We start from the raw sequence: 20,707 nt of genomic DNA, 5'->3' as shown, positions 1-20,707 counted from the left end.
TCCTGACTGCCTTTGGGCTCTCTGCTCCATCCCACAGCAGTGCTTTAGTCCTGGGGACATCCAGTTCTGTCCTGGCTGTGTCCCAAAGGCCCTGGGGAGCCAAAGATGTCCAGGCAGCTAAACTGCATGGCCTGAGGGAAGGGAGGGCAAATGCATCCCAGTTAAGGAGTGATCATGTTAATGTGGTGCATTAATGAGGAAATTGGAATAAAGGACTTCATCAGAGATGTAAAGTGAACTGGTGGCAGGCTGGAAGTCTCCTAATGAGTGCTCTCCCCTGAGTTTTCTACCCTTTTGTGAAGCCAGAACAAGCTGTTTTGAAACAGTGCATTAACTCGAGGCACTAAGAGGCTTCCAAGAGACGGGAGGGGAGGAAGGAGCCAGGAGATGGGAAGGAAGGAGCCAGGAGATGGAGGGAAGCCCTAGAGACAGCAATGCTGAGAGCTGCAGCTCAGAGCTCATCTGGTTTCTGAGCTCCCCTGTGACTTTGGGCAGGACCAGGAGCCTGGGCATCCCAGCACAACGAGATGTTGACTCAATTCTAGACACCACCCCAGCCCTTCCCTAGCACCAACATGTCCTTGGAGACACCTTTCCCCACGAGGAGCTGGGGAACAACACCACCAGCTGCCCTCTGGCCCAGGGCACCCAGCAGCTCCACTTACCTTTGTGTAATGAGGTTAAATCCCTGCCTCATTAGAGCCCTCAAATGAAGTCCCCACCTTGGTGGGTCGATGGCATTTTCCATGATGCACTTGTGACACCAAGCCTGGCAGATGGATTGATGCTGGGAGCCTGGAGCGCTGCACAGTCAGACCCAGCGTGGGCAGGGCTGGTTGTCAGGGGGAAAAAGGGCAAATTTCCATGGAGAGCAGCAGCTGAGGGCAGGAACAGGAGCTGTGGGGGAGTGGGGGCACGGGGACAGTGTCTGCTGTGGGGCTTGGTGCTGGTTCCCAGTTCAGAGTTCAGGGCTGTTACAGGAGAGGGGTCCCTGTGTGTGAGCAGCCTGTGGCAGAAAGGGTCTCCTCCAGGTGTGTCTGCCCTGGGATGAGGGTCTGAAATGGGCTGTTCTTCCTACTGCCCCATTCTCCTTCCCTCTGAGCATGGTCTGGGAGAGGAAAGGCTGAAGGAGCAACCTCCATGGGGTGATGGCAGCGACATGAGGGTGCCTGGGTCTGCCCTGTGCCATGCTGGCCCCTCTGCACAGGGGCACAGCCTTCCCACCCCAGCAGCCCCATCACACCGCTGTCCCCAGGAGCTGCCACCATGCCCTGGCTGGGATGGCACCAAAAGGACCCTCCAGCTGCCTTGAGCCTTCTGGAAAGGTCTTCACAGGCGTGTCCCAGGGGCTCATCTGGGGGCTGGATCCAAGAGAGGAGTGCCCAGGGCTGTGTGAGGTGAGTTGGGGGCCCCTGGTGCCAGATCTCTTCTCTCTGAGCTGCAACCAGGCCAGGAACATCCGTGGCCAAAGTGAATCCTGGCAATCCCAAATCCCAGCTCTGGGATGCTTGTACCTCTGCCAGCTCCCCACGCATGGAGGCTTAGAAGAGACGTCTCTGATGAGGACCAGAGACCACCCACCTCATCCCAGCCACCTGCCCCGCTCCAGGTGCCAGGGCTGAGGTCACCTCTTCATCTTTGCTCCCCATCTCCCTCACCCAGTGCCTTTCCCACCTCCCTCACCCCCCCTTGCCCCTCAGGACCACGAAGCCCAGGATCCCCCAGTGCTGGGTGCTTGTTCAGCTGGCTGGAGGAGCAGGCAGGGCAGCTGGTGGGTGGTCAGAGCAGGGGCTACAACCCCTTCTTCCTGCTCTGCAGCTGGACCCCACAGGGCTGGGCGATGGGGAGGGGAATGGGACCAATCTGCTGCATGAGCTGGGTGAATTTAACACTTCCAGGTCAAGCCTGGCTCTCTTGAACAGCTCTATGCAAAATCAGAGCCTTCTGTAGAGCCAGCCTTTCCCAGCCCCCTCCCTGGGAGCAGGGAGAGGAGCAGTCATAGCCCTAAAACCATTCCTCACCCTCCAAACCCAAACACCTCCTGCCTTCAGAGTGCCCAACCAGAACTCCTGGGTGCTGGCTGTATTTCCTTCCTAAATCTGTAACAGCACAATTTATTCGTTATACTTGGCATTTTAAAACATGGGATTTCTCCTGTTAATCCCTCTGCAGAGGTGACCTGGGGGCTGTCACAGCAGGGAGAGGTGGAGGAGTGGGCTCCAGGCAGAGGCTGCTGCCCACCCCAAGGCGTGTGGGGGGAGTGGGTGCCTTGGAATAAAGCACAAAAGCAGCAGGAGGAGGGCAAAGCTGATAAAGATGCCCAGAGCAGCCGTGGCAGTGTGGGCAAGGCAGTGACACCACAATTGGCTGTCACTTATTTTGAGGCTTAGCATCCCTGGCTTGTTGAAGAAACCTTGTTTTTCTGTCCCAAGAGCCCTCTGAGGAGCTGAAGCATTTGTGCTGACCTGCTGCCAGCAGGGATGCAGGAGGAAGCCCAGGGAGCAGGAGAGACCCTTTGAGAGGAGTGGGGGCTGCTGGGCCCACCTTTGGGCTGAAAAAGGTCTGATTTAAAGGGAGAGTGAGGAAGAGAGTGTCCTGTGCCTCTGGCTCCTGCAGGGAGCAGTTCATGGGTTGATCCCCACTCTTGGGGGCTCATCCCTGGCCTGGAGAGCAGGGAGAGGAGAGGGCACTCTGGTGTGGGTGCTGCCAGGGCAGTGGGGCTGTCTCTGTGCAGGCAGAGAGCTGAGCTCTCTGTTCATCCCTGCTTCGAAGCAGGAGAAAAACACTCCTGCCAAGTGCATCCAGAAATAACCCAGGCCTCCAGCAGCCAAAAAGCTTCCAAGGGGGAATTTTAAAGTGCTGGGAATTTGGCCTCTCAGCCTGTGCTTGGGGCTCCTCTGCTGTTACAATGTCCCAGGCAGGGAAAGGCAGACCCTGAACACGGCCCTGCTCCTGAGGTCCAGGAACCCTCATCTCAACAGGGAACAGGGAACAGGGAACAGGGAACAGGGAACTGGGAACAGGGAACAGGGAACAGTTCACTCCTGGGTCACCCCAAGGCCCTCTCAAGGTTCTCTTTTCACTCCAGCATTTTCCAGCACCGCCACCACAGCTCCTGCCTGGAAAGGACACTGGTGATGGGCGCTTTCCATGTGGGATGTGCTTCAGGGTCATGGTGCCCCAAAATACCTCAAGGGTGCCCCAAAATACCTCAAGGGTGCCCCAAAATACCTCACTTGGCTGTACCCCTGAAATGAGGGCTCCTTGCAGGGCCAGCCCTGTTGCTGGTGTGGCCAGGATTTGGGAATCTGGAAGGGGAAGGCAATAAGGATGAGAGGTTCCATTGCCTGCAGAAGGGAGGAAGTGGGGTCATTTAAAAACAGGCTTTCTCTGTCTCTGGGAAGGACAGCAGATTCCTGCACTGTCCATATGGGATTTGAGTCACACCGTGAAGAGAACGATCCTTCCCCTGACACGTGTCAGAGGCTGCAGGGAAGATAATGTTGCTCCATTGCTCTGGCCCCAGGGTTTGTTCACCCACAGGGATCTCCTGGCCAGCTTTCCCGTGTGTCAGCATCTCCTCAGCCCCCCAGAGCAAGGGCATCGTGTGGCAGATGTTCCACGGAGGGACAGACACCTTGTCAGGGAGCAGCAGCTCTGCTCCAGCTCCATCCCTTTGCCTGGGGCTCTAACCCAGCACATCCCTCAGCCTGCAGCACCCACAGGCAGGCTGCACTTCGGGAACCTCCTGTGCCCTGATCTGATCCTGCGTGCCCCAAAGTGCCCCTCTGGGGCAGGACACCCGCAGGGATGACCCGAGCGCTCCGGGCACACGCGGGAGCTCGCTGGAGATGCTTGGCAGGGCAGATCCCCCGGTGGATACGGGATCATCTGTTTATTTTAGGTTTTACAGGGGGCATTTTCCCTTGCCAGGAGTTGGAGAATAGAGGGCCCGGGTACCATCTGCCCAGGGGACTGGTGAATCATCCTATTTTCCAGTTAACAGCACTTGTTTGCTTTGGGAGATCTCCAAGTTAAGGGGGAAGAAAAAGAAAACCCAGCCCATGGATCTTTTCCCACACAATAAGAAAAATGCCTTGTTTTCTTTTTTTTTCCCTTGTTTTTTTTTTTTTTTTTTTTCCAAAAGCCAGTGTCAACTCTGCTTTTACTTAGCAGTGGGCTGGATAAAAATAGACAGTGAAGTCATGACGCCTTCGGAAGAACCAGGTATGGCGTGGGGAGAGGGGGTGAGAGGAGACAGGCTTTGGGGACAGGGACAAAATCCAGCATGATGCAGGCAGGGTCTGTCCCTGGAGAGCTGCTGGTTAGCCCAGGGTCTTGTGACTTCCCTGGCACGTTGCTGAGAGGGGCAGGAGCCTCTCTGGTGGATGCTCCAGAGTTCAAGCTGCTGGGATGGGGCTGCAGCCCAGAGAACACCAGGAGATCAGCTCTGTGCAAAGCCCAGGCACTGAGAGCTGGAGGCGCTCTGGGAAGCGAGAGGAAGCAGCAGGGAATGGAAGCCAAAGGGTTGTGCTCCTGCCTTCTCCAGGACCATACTGCTGCTGCCTTCTCCCTCAGTTTTCTGCTCAGATCTGTCTGTTCCTCCCCTTTGATCGCCTTGCCAGGCTGAGAGCACGCTGGGCTCCTTGGAAAGAGCCTGGTCCTTCCTCTGCCTAGCAGAGACTTTGATGTCTCCTGCTCAGGGCAGGGGCCCTGGAAGCCACTTGGACACCTGGAGCACGAGGAGATGCAGCTGGTGCCCAGTTTTTGGTTCTGCTGGTGGGGTCTCCTGTGGCAAAACCTTCCTGGGGCTGCTTATGCAGAGCTGGGGCACATCCTGAGCTCAGCCAGGGCTGGGGTGGCTGCAAGTAAAGATCCTCTGGGGCAGAGTCTCTGGTATTTCTGCACCACAGGACAAATCAGGGATGTGAAGGCAACTTTTCAGCTGCACAAATGCAAGTGAGAGCCCAGGGCTTACCACAGAAATGCTGAGTCCCTCTGTAGGCTGGTTTGTCTCAGGTGTGTCTCAGTTGAGTGCTGAAGAAAACCCCAGATCGTTGACTGTGGTGTCCCCTCTGTCACCACACAGCTCCTGTGCTGTCCTGCCAAAGCCACTGCCCCAGCCTTGGACCTTTCCAACCCAGCACCTGCTCAGGTCACGACTGAAATGAGTTTGGCTGGCCCCAGCACGCCCTTCCACAGGTATTTCTGCACATGCTTGGAAGCACCATGGAAGCTGCAAGGAGATGCCAATTTTACATAGCAAAAAGCTGCTGCCCAGCAGGAGCACTGGCCCCTGCCAGGACCAGGGGAGATGGAGCTTCAGGCTTTATATTTTCAGGATATAATGTGAGGGTTTTGGGTTTTTTTTACCCTTCTTCTTAAACAACTTCAAACTTTCAAGGAAAAAAATAATTCCTGTGGAAACTTTAGCCTCGCCCCACAAGCAAGCAACCTTCTATCAAGAAGAAAATTCACATGAAAGGAAAAAAACCACGTCCTTTTCTCTTCCACCTGCTCCTGAGCCATGGTTTGTGTGCAGCAGGAGGCTGGAGAGGCGCGAGGGGAATATCTGCATTTCTCTGGGATCAGTCACTGGAACCGGCATTAGCAGGGAACAATGGGCTCAGCCCGGGCCGGCCGTGCCAGGGCGGCTCCACCGCAGCGCTCCCGGGTTTATTTCGGTCCAGGCTCGGAGCGGGGGTGGCGGAGATCAGGTGACAGTGCCCGAGGAGCGCCTGGCATCGCCTGTCCTGCCACCGTGCGTGCGCATGGCGGTGGGAACGGGAGCAGGCAGGGAAGGGGAACGGGGATGGGGAACAGGGAGCAGGGAGGGATGGGGAACAGGGAGGGATGGGGAGCAGGGAGCAGGCAGGGATGGGGAACAGGGATGGGGAAGAGGGAACAGGGATGGGGAAGAGGGAACAGGGATGGGGAACAGGGAGCAGGGATGGGGAACAGGGAGCAGGGATGGGGAAGAGGGAACAGGGATGGGGAACAGGGAGCAGGGATGGGGAACGGGGAGCAGGGAGGGATGGGGAATAGGGAGCAGGCAGGGAAGGGGAACAGGGAGCAGGGATGGGGAACAGGGAGCAGGCAGGGATGGGGAACAGGGAGGGATGGGGAACAGGGAGCAGGGATGGGGAACAGGGAGCAGGGAGGGATGAGGGGCTGGGTGGGCAGGGTGGCTGCTCTTCCTCACCAGATTCTTTCTTTTGGATGAGCCTGCCCTGGAGACAGTGTAGGAACCACGGATGCTCCCATTTGAGCTGGCTTAGAGCTTTGCAGTCCAGTCTGGGGAGGGGAATCAAAACCGTGAATGCATTGTACTGGGCTTAGGAGCTGGAAAGCAGTTTGTGATGGAATTGAGTCATGGGCATACCAAGGAGACACAGACAGGACCATGGTGGAAGCCCAGCTCCCCAGGAACCGCTGCAATGCTTCCATCTCTGAGCTTGCCTCTTTTTCCAGGTGGTTTCCACACTGGGTTGTGTCTGAGCAGCACCAGAGAGCCCAGTTCATTCCTGGTGCTGTCCCAGAAGAGCAGCCAGCCTAGCAGATGTGGCTGTGATAAACTTTGACTAATTTGGCAAGCTAGTCAAATCTGCCAACACCCTTGGCCGCACAGGAGCAGCTTTCCAACAAGAATCCATCCTGGATCCCTCCCCAGCCTCAGCAGAGGTGAGTGTGGCACTGCCAGAGGGTTCAGCCCCTGCTGAACACCACCTGAAAACAATCTGCAGCACTGGAGAGTTTTATTTCCCAAGGGGCTGAGAAGAGAGAGGAGCCTGGAGCTAATCAAAGTCTGGGAAGTGTGAGGGAGCAGCTGTGACTGCAGGGAGCTCACAGGGTCTGTGCTGGAGGGGGAGCAGAGCTGCCCTGGGGTCTGGGGGCACGGGGTGCAGAGGGATGGGCTCTGTTCAGAGTGGGGCTCTGTGGGAACACAGGAACAGGACACGGATTTCTCAGGTATGGGGTGAGGGACCAGGGTGCTGTGCCCCAGCTGGGGGTGCAGGGATGGGTGGCATCACGTGTGTGATCACTGTTCAGAAGCCTGAGCAGCATCCCACAGCCCAGGGTGCTGTGACTCCACACACAAGCCCAGCCTGACCTCAACAGGAGCCAAGTGCTCTGTGGCAGAGCTGGGGCTCTCCCCGAGCCCGGGGCTGCTCCAGCCATGGTCTGGGAGCCACACGCTGCAAACACCCCTCTCCATGGCTCAGGCCATCCTGCAAAGAATCCCCTTTTATATAAACCCCAGCACATGATGCCAGAGTGGAGGAGCCTGCCCTGCCCCAGCAGGTCATTTCAGGCTTGGCTGAGCTCCTTTCCTCTCGAGGGGATGTTTGCCAGCATCTCGGAAATGGCCCTGGTGGGATCTGCAGCCCAGCACAGCACTGGCAGTCGAGGACCTGCAGCTCAGAGCAGCAAATCCCTCCTGCAGCAGGGTGAGGATGGATGGTGTGGGACCGTGTGGAGATCTGGCAAAGGATGCATTGAGCCTAACTCAGCTTCCAAAGGTCTGACCCTGCTGGTGCCTCCCAGCTGTGCCTCCCTGGATCCCTGGGAGTGTCTGGACATCTCTGATGTTGAGATCAAAGAGCCTGTGTTCATCCACAGGGCTGGAAACACACGGTGGAAGGGATGCAGGCACACAGCACCTCCCTCCTCTGCACCCTCAGCACAGCCCTTACCTTGCTGTGTGCACAGAGGACACACACACACACAAGGGCAGTAAAGCTGTGGGCATCACCTGTCTGTTTTCCTGGGGGGAAAAACCGTCAGACTGCTCTGCTGGGTGATATTCTGCAGACATTGAACAGGAGCTAAACCCAGCTGGGATTTAGCAAAGTCTGATGCATCCCCCACCCTCTGGACTGTCTCGGTCAAGGCAATGTGTCTTCCTGGGCTGATTAGGGAAAGTGTCAGGGACCTCACAGCCAAGACTGACAGGCCAGGGCTTCTCCTCTCACTCTGCTGTGTTTCACTAATTGCACCTCTCCCTAATTAAAAATCAGTGATGTGGCTTTGGCAGCTGCAGATCAGGTCCCCCAGGCAAGCCCGGGGCAGAGGTTGGGAGGTGGAGAAGGATGGAGCCATCCCTGGAGCCATCCCTGGAGCCTGGCACATCCCTGCCATGCCTGGGTGCTGCAGAGGAGCCAAACATCCAGGAGAGTCCTGGATGAGCCACAAACCAGAGCCCACCTTGCCAGGGCCGTGGGGCAGCCGGGGTGTCCTGGGCCCTGAGCTGCTGCTGAGCAGGAGGGAAATGCTCTGTGCCACTGCAAAGTCCCTTTCCAGGTGGCAGTGGTGGCTCCAGGGCCACGTGGAGCTGGGAGCTGGGGCTCTGCAGCAGAGGCAGCAAATCCAGGATGCTCTGGTGAGCTGGACGTGCTCTGCCTCTCCCAGGGACAGGAAGGGCCAACTCCCTGCCAGGCACTTAAAATCAGACAAAATAAAAGCTGGATGATCTATAGAAGTGCAGGTTCCTCGTGGCTTGCTGGTTGCTGATCTATCAGCTCTTTTTCCTTCCTTATTTCCACATGAGGAAAAAGTTTTGTTTCAGGTGTCTTCCCATGGGAGAATGATGTCTCCAAACAAACTCACCCTGGGTGGAAGCAGGAGGAGCAGCCAGCCAGCAGCACCAATGTTCAGTGTCAGCAGCTCCAGGGTGATTTCAGGAATGAGCTCTTGTGCTCTCCCTGCATCAGTGCAGGCTCACAGAATGAGATGATCTTTAAAGTCCCTTCCAACCAAAATCTCCCCAGGGAAACAGGGAGGCTCGTGCCCAGCTCCCCTCTCTGGCCCACAGCCAGGGAGGGCTTGCAGATGGAAAGCTGCTGGCTGGGGCTGGCTGCTCCTGATGGGCTAATAATACCCCTAGGAGAAGGTCAGGTGGGCAGCAGCACGGGCAGCTCCCCTTACAGGCTGCCACACACCACCCTCAGCTGCCAGAGCCTCCAGAAAATTTTGGGATGTCTCGGAGGAGAGCTGGCAGTGCCACCCCTCCTCCATGGGTGGATTTCCAGGGAGATGGCAGCAGGTGGCTGCCAGTGGTTATCTGCACCGTGGCACAGGGAATTTAACCCTCAGCACCATCCCTGCCCTGCATCCCCCAGGTCCCCACATCCTCCTCTGCTTCCCCATCCTAGCAGGACCTGGCTGCCACCAGGCAGGCCACCGTGCTGTCCCACGGCCACAAATGTCCCAGCAGGGAGGGTTTTTCTTGCTGAAAAGCTGCTTAGCAGCTTATGGAAACAATAAAAGTAGTATTATCTTCAATGGTGAGGCAGATGGTTTGGATGATTGGTTTGACTTTTAAGCTGGATTTGAGCTACGGATATTCTGATTTTTAACAATTTTTGGCTGGTCAGACCCTGGCGGCGTAATCCCCAGATTCCTGCTCCCATAAATCCACTCCTCCTGTGCTGGGGGCTCTGGGACCTGCCCTGGGAGGGGCCCTCAGACACCTGCATGTGAGGGGGCACCCAGAGCTCCCCAGCTGCCACCCCTGTCCCCCTGACCTTGGGGGGACAATCCCCCCCTCTGCTCCCATCCTGCGTGGGTGGCTCTGCAAATCCAGGGCTGGCAGGAGCCCAGGCCTGAGCTTCTCCCTGCACATTGTCTTCTGCAGAAGGATTTATTTCGTTTTTCTCCTAATTATCAGGAGCTGTGGACTTCCTGCCACCATCTGAGGGCTGGTAGCAGCCCTCAGTGCTCCTTCTCCTGACAGAGCCCGTTCCTGCTGTCACCCCTGCAGCCAGTGTCAGTGTGGAGCGCTCAGAGGTGACATCCTGCCCTCCAGGACATGGCCATTCTCCACTCCTCCTGCAGCAGGGACCCTCAGCCACTCAGGAATCCCCCCAGGGCTCAGGGATCTGCCTTGCTCCAGGACGCCCAAGCAGCCCCTGGGGTTGTCCTGTAGCCATGGGTTTGGGAAAAAAAGGGATTTGGGAATGAAATCAGCGTTCAGATTTGTTGAGGTTGGGGGAGGTTCCTGTTGGGGCAGCTCCAGACAAATAAAATCCACGTCTGGGGGCTCGTGGTTAACCCTTTGCTGAGGGATGTGCAGAAATGTCCCAGGTAAGGAATTACCTGCCCCAAACCCTGCAGCTGCCCCACCTGGGAAGAGCCATCACACCCACAGCATCCTGTGTATTAGAATGGTTTTTATTTAGCAAATCTCCAGAGCATTAAAATAAAACTCCCCTAAAACAAGGTTCATCTTTGTGTGTACATTGAAATTGTAAACTGAGATAAAGAGGAAGACTTCTACAGAGGTCAAAGGTCACCCAAAACATCCCTTCAAGAGAAATATCATCAGTTTTCTGCTCCCACTGTGAGCTCCAGAGCCGGTCAGCAGTCAGGGGTGAGGCAGAGGAGAGAGGGGGAAGGAGGGATGGGGACGAAGGCTCTGGGAAGGCTTTACTCAGCTTGCTTCAGCCCTGCAACCAAAACTGCGCTCGGATCACCAAACACCCGGGGGAAAAAACTGTGGTGAAAGAGCAGGGGTGATTTTCGGTCCGTTTGTGAGCGGTGACCCCGGCACGGGCGGGCTGCGGGGCCGGGCGGCTCCCGGGGATGGAGACGGGACCCGGTGCGAGCTCGGTGCCCGATCCCGGCAGCCTTTCCCCTGCCGGCTCCCGCGGGGCCCGGCAAAGCTCTGTCAGAGCTGCCAGGCTTATCTTTAGCTCTGTTCCCTCCCTCGCCCCCGCGCCCACCTCCTCGCCGCGCTCCGCGTCCCGGCCCCCGCCACAACACGCGTTATGTAAGCGCTGCGGAACCATCTGGGGCTGAGTCAGCCGCGAACCCGAACGGACAGCAAGGCCCCGGGGCGGGCATGCCGACCCACGGGGAACGGGGTTTTGGGGCCATCCCCCCCGCCGGTGCCACCCCGGAGCGGGGAAGGGGACAGCGAGGAACGCCCCAGCCGGGGGGACGGGAGTGATGCTGGGGGTCGTCAGGCAAGGAGGGGAAGGCTTAATTACATCCTAATGAGGTGTTTCCAAAATAAATGTGCCAGCTGCAGGGGAAGAGGAGAGGGAGTGTCGACTGGCTGGGGAAGGGATGCTGATCTGTCAGCTTGAACACATCCTCTCCGTCCTGACATCCCACGGGAAACCCTTCTCACTTCTCCCCTTAAATCAGCACGGCTGAGCCCAGTTTGATTCCAAATGTATTCATTTGGGGTTTCCCCCCAAAGCCCAGGGTCAAGACAGGAGATGTCCTTCACCTCCCTCGTAAAAATCACTGTTTTTCCCTGTGAGCAGCACCTCAGGAGCGTTTGTGACCTGAACTTTGCAGTGTTGTGCTGATTCACAATGGCTTGTCACAAAAACACTGCCTGAAAGTGACAGAAAAAGGGACGCTGACTCATGTGTTTGCCTTCCCCGAGTGAGGAGAAATGTGAAAGGTGAACAAAGTACTTAACGGGTGATAATTACATTCTGCGCTGAAAAAAGTCAATCCATATTAATAAGCTAGAGTGTTATTGCTAGTAGAGGCATTTTACAATTAAAAAAAAATTAAAGTATTTGAGGTTTTTAACCTTGACAGTGACCTGTTAACAACAAGTGTAAGGAAACCCCTAATTTTGTCCCACTCACAATTATAAATCTGTGTTAAGGAGAAACTCCAGCTGCTGCCTTCCTGGACTCCCTGCAGGATGCTGGAGGCTGCTTCCCTGGCTGGATCCTGCTTTTAGTGGGATGAAACTTGGTGTGGGACGGAGTGGAAGAGCTGGCCCCTCTGGCAGAGCTCTTGTATTGCCTTTATGGAGGGGAAGAAAGGAGTTGGAGAGGGTCCACCTTAATGTAGGATGAAAAAGCAAATTGCCAGCAGGAGAGCAGAGATGCTGCTCCGTTACTATGGTTACCCCCAGAGACAGCCCAGCATCCCTGGGTATCCGAGGTACCCGAGCTCCTCCCGGACACCTGGAATGGCACTGGGGCAACTCAGGTGGGCAAGGGACCAAATCTGAGGGGTCTGAGCCTCTTGGAGCAGCCTAGAGACAGGATGAATGCAGGATGGATGGAAAAGCAGCATCTCCAGTGGGACCAAGGCAAAGTTCCTTGCCTTCATCCCTCTGAGGTGAGGTGCTGGTGGGAATGCAGAGTTCCCAGCCTCTCTGCCCCCTCTCTGCCTCTCGAGGACAGACTGGCTCAGCCACATTTCAGTGGGTTTGAGCCAAAGCCATCCAAGCTGAGTAAAAGACATCCTGCTCTTTGGGAGGCCAAAAACCTCTGCAAGGGCACAGGGAGATGCTCTGATCCCCTGAATCCGAAGGGAGAGAGGCAGGAGGGCAGTCAGCGAGGGCTGGTGCAATGCTGAGTTCAGAGAGGGTTTTAGCCCTTAAAGACATCTTGAATATTAGAAGTGGAAGTTGCCAGCTAAGAAACAGCCCCAGACTCATTACACTGGTGCCCATCCCTGCTGAAAACTTCCCAGCCAGGCCTGTGAGGTGTGAGCAAGGTCATTCCCCTCAGAGCCACCTTCCCATCCCTGCTGCTCCCACCCTTCAGCTCAGCTCCCAAAGATGAGGATGGTTGGAAATAAAGCAAGGACCAAACACCCTGGCAGCACATTTCCCGTGGTGCCAGCATCAGCTCGACTCCCTGGGGATTTCTGTACAAGCAGCAGCCACTGAGGGAGGAATTCTGGAGGCAGTGGGAACCGTCCCCAGGGAGCTGCCGGCTCCTGAATCATTAAATGCTTCCACAAATGAAGCGCTGGGGTTTGTAGTGCAAACGGCTGGGAGAGGAGTCTCTGCTGTGAGAGGAGTCTGTGCTGTGAGAGGAGTCACTGCTGTGAGAGGAGTCACTGCCTCATGGCACAGCAAACCCCGGCAGCAGCGGAGGCACGGGAGGGAGCCGTGGGAAGCTGCCGCACGGGCCCGTGCGTGTCCCCGGGAGAGATGCTGGCAGGGCTCTGTCAGAGCATCCCCCACCTCCTCCCTGGCATTTTCCTTCCCGAGATCCAGCCCGTGGTTTGGAGTAGAGTTTTCCCCATCTCCTTTCCTCCCTGCCTCTAACAGGCCATTACTGAGAACCCCCGCTCCTCTCCCCAGCAAGAGAAAAGCTTCCAGAAAAGCATCTGGTCCAGATTTAAAGGCATTAAGAGACAGAGATTGGTGGCTTGTTCTAATAGCTAATCATTATTAAAAGATCGCTCCTTATTTCCAAGATAGATTTGTCTGGCTCCAGCTTCCAGGAAGAGGTGGTTATTATGCCTCTCCCTGCTAGATTAAGTTACCTCTTTGTACCAGCGTATCCTCCCCGTGACAAATGCTGTAATCAAGTCACCTCTCAGTCTCCCCCTTTGCTAAATTAAACAGGCTTTGCTCTTAAATCTTGCTTAGCCCCAGCCCCCTCTGTGATGATTAGAGTGAGTGGCTGGTGGGTTTGTTTTTTTTTTTTAAATGAGTAAAAAACTTCCTTAAGGCGAAAGGGATGGAGCTGATGGGACCCAACAGACCATCACTGGTGGGTGGCAATGATCAGCCAGCAATCACCTGACCTGGATTCAGCCCCTGCCCAGCCTGAGGAATGATGATGGATAATTTCCCTAGGTTATCTCAGCACACGAGCCCCGTTCCCTGTGGCAGCCAGGTGTGAAAGCCAGGAGGAAAATCCAGGATGGCAAATCCAGGGTCTCTGTGTCCAGCAGGCCATTAAGCTCCCTGTAAACAGCATCTCCGCTTTCCCCCAGCCGTGACCATTAAGGCCATTCCAGCTGTCACTTGGATGATGTCCCCTGAGGTCCCCACAGGAGGCAGTGCCTGTAGGAAGCAGATCCTCCAGGGCCCAAGGGGACCAAGGTCGCTCTGGGAAGATTTGTTGGGTCGGTTTTGGATGACTGGGCTCGTTCTGCCCGGCGCATTTTCCCATCTCCGGGCTCCCTGCATGGCTGCACTCTGTTCCTGCGGGCAGCCACTGGAGCCAGTGGTACCCAGGGAGGGGCTGTCTGGGGGGCCTCTGCAGAGTTTCCCCCAGTTCTGAGCATTCCTGCAGCAGGGAGGAAAATTATCCTCCCAAGAAAAATTCAGATGTGTGTTTTCTGCTCCTGCCTAAAGGCAGCAGGATGGATATTTGCTAAAAGGCTCTTAAAAATAATCTCTCTTTGTCGTGCTGGCCCCAGTCTCGCTCAAAGTTTGCTCCACATATCCTGTGTGTGTGACAACTGACAGACTTGGAAACACGTTGGAAGTTGGCTACAGGCAGACTCTTCACTATGATCTTTAAAATATACAGCATGACGCGAGATATTTTAAATAGATCAAAATACATTTATTACATATTTATATTATTTTCTCTAGTCTATTTATATCTTTCGGAGACTCTTATATATAATATATATAATATATTTAAAATAACATAAAATTGGCCAGTTTTGTCATCTGAAATACATTTTACAAATATATATACATTGTCACATATATCTCAAATATATGTGCAATGAGACAGAGAAACACCGGAGGTGGAAAAGGTACAGATACTTCATTGCATCCCTCAGCTTCTCTGCCACCACTGCCCCAGCGAACAGACTCAGCATTCCAGCCCTGGGAAACCAGTGCTCCCAGCTGCCCACCTGCCCTGTGAACTGGTGTCCCCAAACCCACCTGGGGGAGCACTGGGGTGTGTTTGGGGGGAGATGGAGGGGACAAGGCGCCCTGGGGGCGGGCAGCAGGACAGATGTGCACAGCTGGTGGGCGAGGGGATGGGTGGAATCGCGTTGGGCGCTGTCCCACGTCCTGTCCCCGCTCCTGATGCATCTGGATCCTGCCCTGTGCCAACCCCCCGTGGCAGGATTCCTGAACTGGGGGGTGGGAGAGCAGGATGTGGCCGCGGTGCTGGACACAGCCACAGCTGCCCCACGCTCGTTCCTGTGTGCAATAAATGACAGGGACACACACACACACACACAGGGGACTCTTTTGGTTGTCAGCACGAGAGGAAAGGGAAGAGCGGGAGGGTTTAAAAATAAACGTATCTGTTCTGCCTTATTAAAGATAGAAAAGGTGGCTCTGAAATCATCTCCTACAAAAGGTTTGAAGGTCAAGCAGGCACCGAATCGCGAGAGGTTGAGCGCTAAGTGATTGTCCCAGCCCTAAAAGACAAAGTGCACTAAATTCGGTGATGAGAAGCTAAGGCTCGTCCCGATGGCCCCCGCCCCCTACCCGGCCGAGTGAGGAGCCCCCAGGGCACAGGATGCCCTTCCCAGAGGTGGATTTGGGGTGTGGGGATGCTGCTGCTTTCTGCCCTCCCTGGGGAGTTGTTCAGGGTGAGGCCAAGCCGGAGCAGCAGCCCCGACCCTCGGCCTGGGGAGCTGCTGCTGCTGCCGGAGGCTGCTCCGGCCCGGGCAGTCCCTGCGGGATGCTGCCGGGGGGATTAGCTGCTCCCTCCTTCCTCGGACTCCTGCCATCCCCCAGGGATCAAGGAGTGAGCTCCGGGGATGGAGCTGGCTGCCTGGAGGAAATGGCCGGCGGCTGTTTTTTGTGGGGGGCACATTTCACCTTGCTCCTCTGCAAGCCCCTTCCCGCAGGGATTCCACTCCACAAAAACCCACAGCCCCAAAAACCCACACCCCCAGAGCATCCCTGGGCCTTCCCAGCCCCCTAAGGGAACCCAAGCGCCGAACTTGGGCTTTCCCCGCCTTGTTTTGTTGTCTTTTTTTTTCCTTTTTTACCCCTTTCTTTGACAATTGATGGGATTTAAGCTACGGCTGGGCAGCCTTCCCGATGCTCCCTGGTGGGAGGAAAAAAGACCAGTAGCTCTGAGCTCTCACAGGTGGGCAAAAATAATATTTATACACTATGTACCGGCGTGGTCCATGGTCAGGACAAGGACTATGCAGTAGATACAGGACATCTCACCAGAGCCAGACCCTCACTAGCAGGGCTGGGGGCAGGGGGTGTGTGAACAGGGGCCAGGGAAGGTCCAAAATCCCCTCACTGTGCCAGCCACAGGCGCTCCCTGTCCCAGTTCACATCCTCCTACACAGCAGTTTAAAAATACATCTGTATATATTATTCTATTCTCCCAGGTAACACTGTACAATCATAGGAGTTTCTTTAAAAGCAATAATTTACTTAAAGACATCTCTATTTCTCTTTTGTTTTTATACAAATATTTACTGTGATATATATATATATATATATTTATAAAGAAGTTAACCCTCTGAGAACTCTACAGCAGCAAGATGTGCACCTTTTATTTTTTTTTAATAATTATTATTTATTCAAAAGAACCTAAAACCACTTAAAAGCATTTGTTTTAAAAAAATAAATAAGTAGTGCTCACACAAAATCTCTCTGCCCCCCCCTCCATCCTTCCCACCCCCCAGATGCTGTGGTGCAAAAAGCAGGGGGTAAAAGCATCCCCCCAGGAGCAAAGGGATTGGAGATGGGATGGCATCCACCTTCACTGCCTCAGAAACATGAATGTCACGGCTGGAGCTCAATGGCACGTCCCTACGTGTCCCCACCTTTGGGGACAACACATTTGGGGCACTCAGTGCTGAAAGAGCTACCTCCCAGTGCTGCCCCTGGAGAAGGTTTTCTCCCAGTGGTTTTTGGAGGAAGCCAAGAACAGAGCAGCCCCTCGGTGGGCAGCGTGGGGTGATGGTGACAGACACAGGGGGGAGGAAGCTCTGCAGGGATGATGTCCTGGTCCCCAGCACGGTGCTCAGCGGCAGTGGGACACTCGGGGCAGCTGTTCCCCAGAGCCCCTGGCAAGGAAAAGATGGGGATGGGGACACAGGACAAATCCTGCTTCTGCCACCCGTGTTTGGACACGCCACAGCAAGTCCTGACCCCAAGACACGGCTTCCTTGGCGTGGGCTGTGGGGGGAAAAGCACCAGAGCCAAAATGCTGTGGAGCACCCCGCTGCTGAGCCCTCTCCCCAAGGGTCAGGTGAGGGATGCCCGTGGGTACAAAGCCTTTCCCATGGCCACAGGGAGCAGGGAGCCAAAGTTTGGCTCCCAGAGCACCAAGGAGCAGCACAGCCAGATGAAGGGACCCAGAAACCTGCACCTGCCTGACTCCTTCCCTCTATGGGAGCAGGGCAGGAGCAGAGGCTTCCCATGCAGGGGGTGCTCTGCCTTGTGCCAGAGCCAAAGCTAAAGCAGGTTGTGACCAAGGCCAGCCTGAAAGGCGGTGGAGGATGGGATGTGGGTGCTGCAGAGCAAGAGGGGGGATGCAGGATGGGGCTGGAGAAGGGCTGGGACACGGGATGAGTTTGCATCTCTAAGGCACAATCCACCTTGAGGCTGGGACACAGGGATGGGCTGAAGCGCGAGATGGGGTGATTTTCTCAACTGGCATCTGTAGTTTTGGGGAGAACATCTGCCTCTGAAGCAGGACTCTCTGGTGGGTTGGGAATTCATAAAGCCCAGCCTGGCACGGACACAGCTCCAGGACTAGAAGTGCAGCCCAACAAGATGACTTTCCCATTGATTTCCATGTTTGAAAATATTCTTCAAGGAAGAAAAATACCAAATTGGTCAGAAAAGTGGGGAAATACTCAATTTTGAGAGCTCTCCACTCTCATTTTTGTGCTTTTCACTGTCATGTCCCTGTTATGGTGAACCTTATGAATTCCTCATCAGAGATGTGTTGGGGGAGACCCAGCACTTCAGCAGCTGATGTTCCAGACCCCATTTCTACCCCAAAACCCAACATTTCCAGAAATTGGCTAGTTACCGTGTTTACAATGCTTTTTTCTCTCACAGCCCTGCTTATCCTTATTATCTCCCTTGTCAATAATTCCACTACTTTCTTTCACTGCCACGGACCTACAGTCACTTACATCTGCATATGAAGCCATGCCAGTGGTAAAAAAACACCCCAAAACTGGATGCAATCTTAACTTTTAGCTCTTGCATTTACCCAACAAGTCACCCCCCTCAAAGGACCCTGGTGGCTTCTTCGTTCCCTTGTTCATTTTTAAAAAATACTGACTGACTTCTTTCAGATTTAATATTATTATTATTGTTATAATAATAATAATAATTATTATTATTATTATTTTGGTAAACAGTCTCCCAAACGGTGCGGTGAAAATATTAAAAACCCTCTCACCTCCCTCCCCCATTTTTTCCCAAATTAAAAAGAAGTACATTAATGTTGCATGTTATTTCAAGTGTTGTTCTTGTGCAACTGAACCAGACCACCTGCCAAAGGAGCAATTGTTTTGTTGTTGCTGCTCAGTTAAACAATAAAAGGAAAAGAAAAGAAAAGAAAAGAAAGAGAGAAAGAGAGAGAGTAACACTTGTTTCCTGATATTTCCTCTTTTTGGATCTCGCAGTGCTCGGCTCCAGGGAAACGCTGGCGTTTTCCCCACGGGGAGAGCAAAGCCCCACGGGGCCGCGCGGGGCGAGCACCTGCCCACGCTCCACGGACCCTCCCCTCCTCATCCATCCATCCATCCATCCATCCATCCATCCATCCATCCATCCATCCATCCCCCAGAGCCGTGGGCCCTGCCGTGGGCGCGGGGGACGCGCCGTGGCCTGCCACCGTCCCCTCTGCAGACCGCTCAGTGGTTATTGCGATGAAACTGAAAACTATGAACGATACTAATTTCTCAAGCATTCCTATGGCACTTGCATTGTTCTGCATAATTTGAGCGGGTTGTAGGGGAAGAGATTAGAGGAGGAAAAAAAATACCCTTGGAAAAGTCAACGGAAGGACCAAGAGTCAAATTTCTGACTCCCTCCTGTACGACCGCTGATCCAACGCTATTGTGGCTTGAAGCCTGTCGAACTCGTGCCTGTTGTCCGGGCTGAGGTCCTCCAGACCCCGGCTGTCATCGTCTTCCTCTTCCTCATCGCGGCTCATGAAGGCCAGCTCGTTCTCGTAGCAGAAGGAGTTGGTGCTGGGCAGCAGGAATTTGTTCTCCACCAAGTCCTTGGCGCTGCAACGGGGCGTGGACGGGACCTCGTAGGTTTTGTGGAAGTGGGAATAGTCTACTTTGTACTGGTTTTTCTCCTCGAACAAGACGGGCTCGAAGCGGTGGCCCCACAGTATCTCGCTGGCCAGGTAGGAGCTCCGAGCTTGCGTCGTCATGGCTGTGGCCTCTACCATGCCCTCCAGGATGACGACGATCTCAAAGTCATCCGTCTCCAAGTCCTGGCGGCTGATCCCGAACAAGGGGCTGTCTTCGTTGATCTCGTGGAGAATGGTGATGGGAGACACCAAGAAAATACGGTCCAAGCCTTTGTCAAACCCCACGTCAATGTCTATTTGGTCGAGCGGGATGTACTCCCCTTCCTCTGTGATCCTGGGCTTAATTAGCTGAGCTCGAACGTGGGCTTCTACTATGTGGCTTTTCCGTAGGTTCCCAACTCTCCACATCAGGCAGAGTTTTCCATCTCTCATCGCCACTACTGCGTTATGGCTGAAAAGTAATGTCTGGGCCCGTTTTTTGGGCCTGGCCATTTTTGCCATTATTGCACCAATCATGAAAGAGTCGATTATGCAGCCCACGATGGACTGAACCACCACCATGAAGACGGCGAGCGGACACTCCTCGGTCACGCAGCGGAAGCCGTACCCAATCGTCGTTTGGGTCTCGATGGAGAACAGAAAAGCAGCCACAAAGCCATTGACCTGCAGAACGCAAGGCTTGAAAGTATCATCTCCACCCGGGTTTTCTAGGTCTCCATGAATGAGTGCAATTAGCCAGAAAATCAGCCCAAACAGTAACCAGGACACCAGAAATGCCAGGGAAAAGAGCAAGAGCATATACCTCCAGCGGATGTCAACGCACGTGGTGAACATGTCCGCAATGTACCTCTGTGGTTTGTCATCCATGTTGGTGAACTCCACGTTGCACTGACCGTTCTTCTTTACAAACCTGTTCCTGCATTTCCTCCTGGTGTGGATTTTCCCATTGCCAAAGCCGTTGATACCTGGCATGGTGGTCAACCTCAGCCCGTCTTCCTCGGAGGACACGATGCTGTAAGGGTTGACTCTGCCCGTTGTCATCCCTGAGCCAAGCCCACAGTGAAGGCGAAGGGTCTTGCGACTCCCAGCGTCCCCCTGACCCACCCCTGCCCACCCCCCAAATTCTGCTGCGGTGGAAGAGAAGTCCCAAACTTCCACGTCTTGGCTGCCACGTCACCACGTGGATCCTGTGAGAGGCTCTGCAATGAGAAAACAAAGACAGGGCCGTTACCACTCATGGCACAGGGACCCGAGGGGCTGCTTGGCCAATGGTTCTGATGGGCTGCATGTTGAGTGACAGCCTTCTACAGTGCTCTAATTCTCCTTTCCTTGGCTGGGCTGCTCTCAACAAACACACCAAGGAAAGGAGAAGGTGTTAGAGGTTCTTCTTTCGTGATACAAAGTGAGTGAACAAATCTTACTGCGTTTGTGGGACGCTCACAACTCCAGAAGATGAAAAACCTGGAGAGTTTCTCCACTTCACTTTTCCCACGAGCTCTGCCACCAGAGAGGAAAGCAGAGAGGCCGAGCTGCTCTCCGTGGGACACAGATACCAATAAAGGTACTCCTGGAAGCGGCTCCATCAGTTCACATTGCCCGTGCCAGATGGATCCGTGCCCAGCCCAGCGCCGACCTCAGAGCACCAGCTCTTCTGGGCTCGAGGGAAAGCACAGGGAGATGTGGATTTAACCTCTGCCCCCCTGCCCGGGGATGGGAGAGGACACAGCCAACGTGCATCTGGCTGGAGAAGGCCCCGGGAAGGT

At 54.7% G+C, this 20,707-nt stretch overlaps 1 protein-coding gene across 1 annotated transcript; it reads right to left on the bottom strand.

Annotated features, from left to right (window-relative positions):
• Window positions 1–14,273: 14,273 nt before the first annotated feature.
• On the bottom strand, window positions 14,274–20,028 carry LOC311159930 (ATP-sensitive inward rectifier potassium channel 12). The gene has a single exon (XM_084216327.1). The coding sequence runs from the start codon at window positions 19,983–19,985 to the stop codon at window positions 18,696–18,698; it is 1,290 nt and encodes a 429-aa protein (XP_084072453.1). The 5' UTR covers window positions 19,986–20,028; the 3' UTR covers window positions 14,274–18,695.
• Between the last annotated feature and the right edge of the window lie 679 nt (window positions 20,029–20,707).

This window comes from Fringilla coelebs (assembly GCF_963513975.1).
Source record: "Fringilla coelebs genome assembly, chromosome: 16".
Classification (NCBI taxonomy): Eukaryota; Metazoa; Chordata; class Aves; order Passeriformes; family Fringillidae; genus Fringilla; species Fringilla coelebs.
Note: the sequence above shows the minus strand (reverse complement) of the source record. Positions and strands in the feature narration are given on the sequence as shown.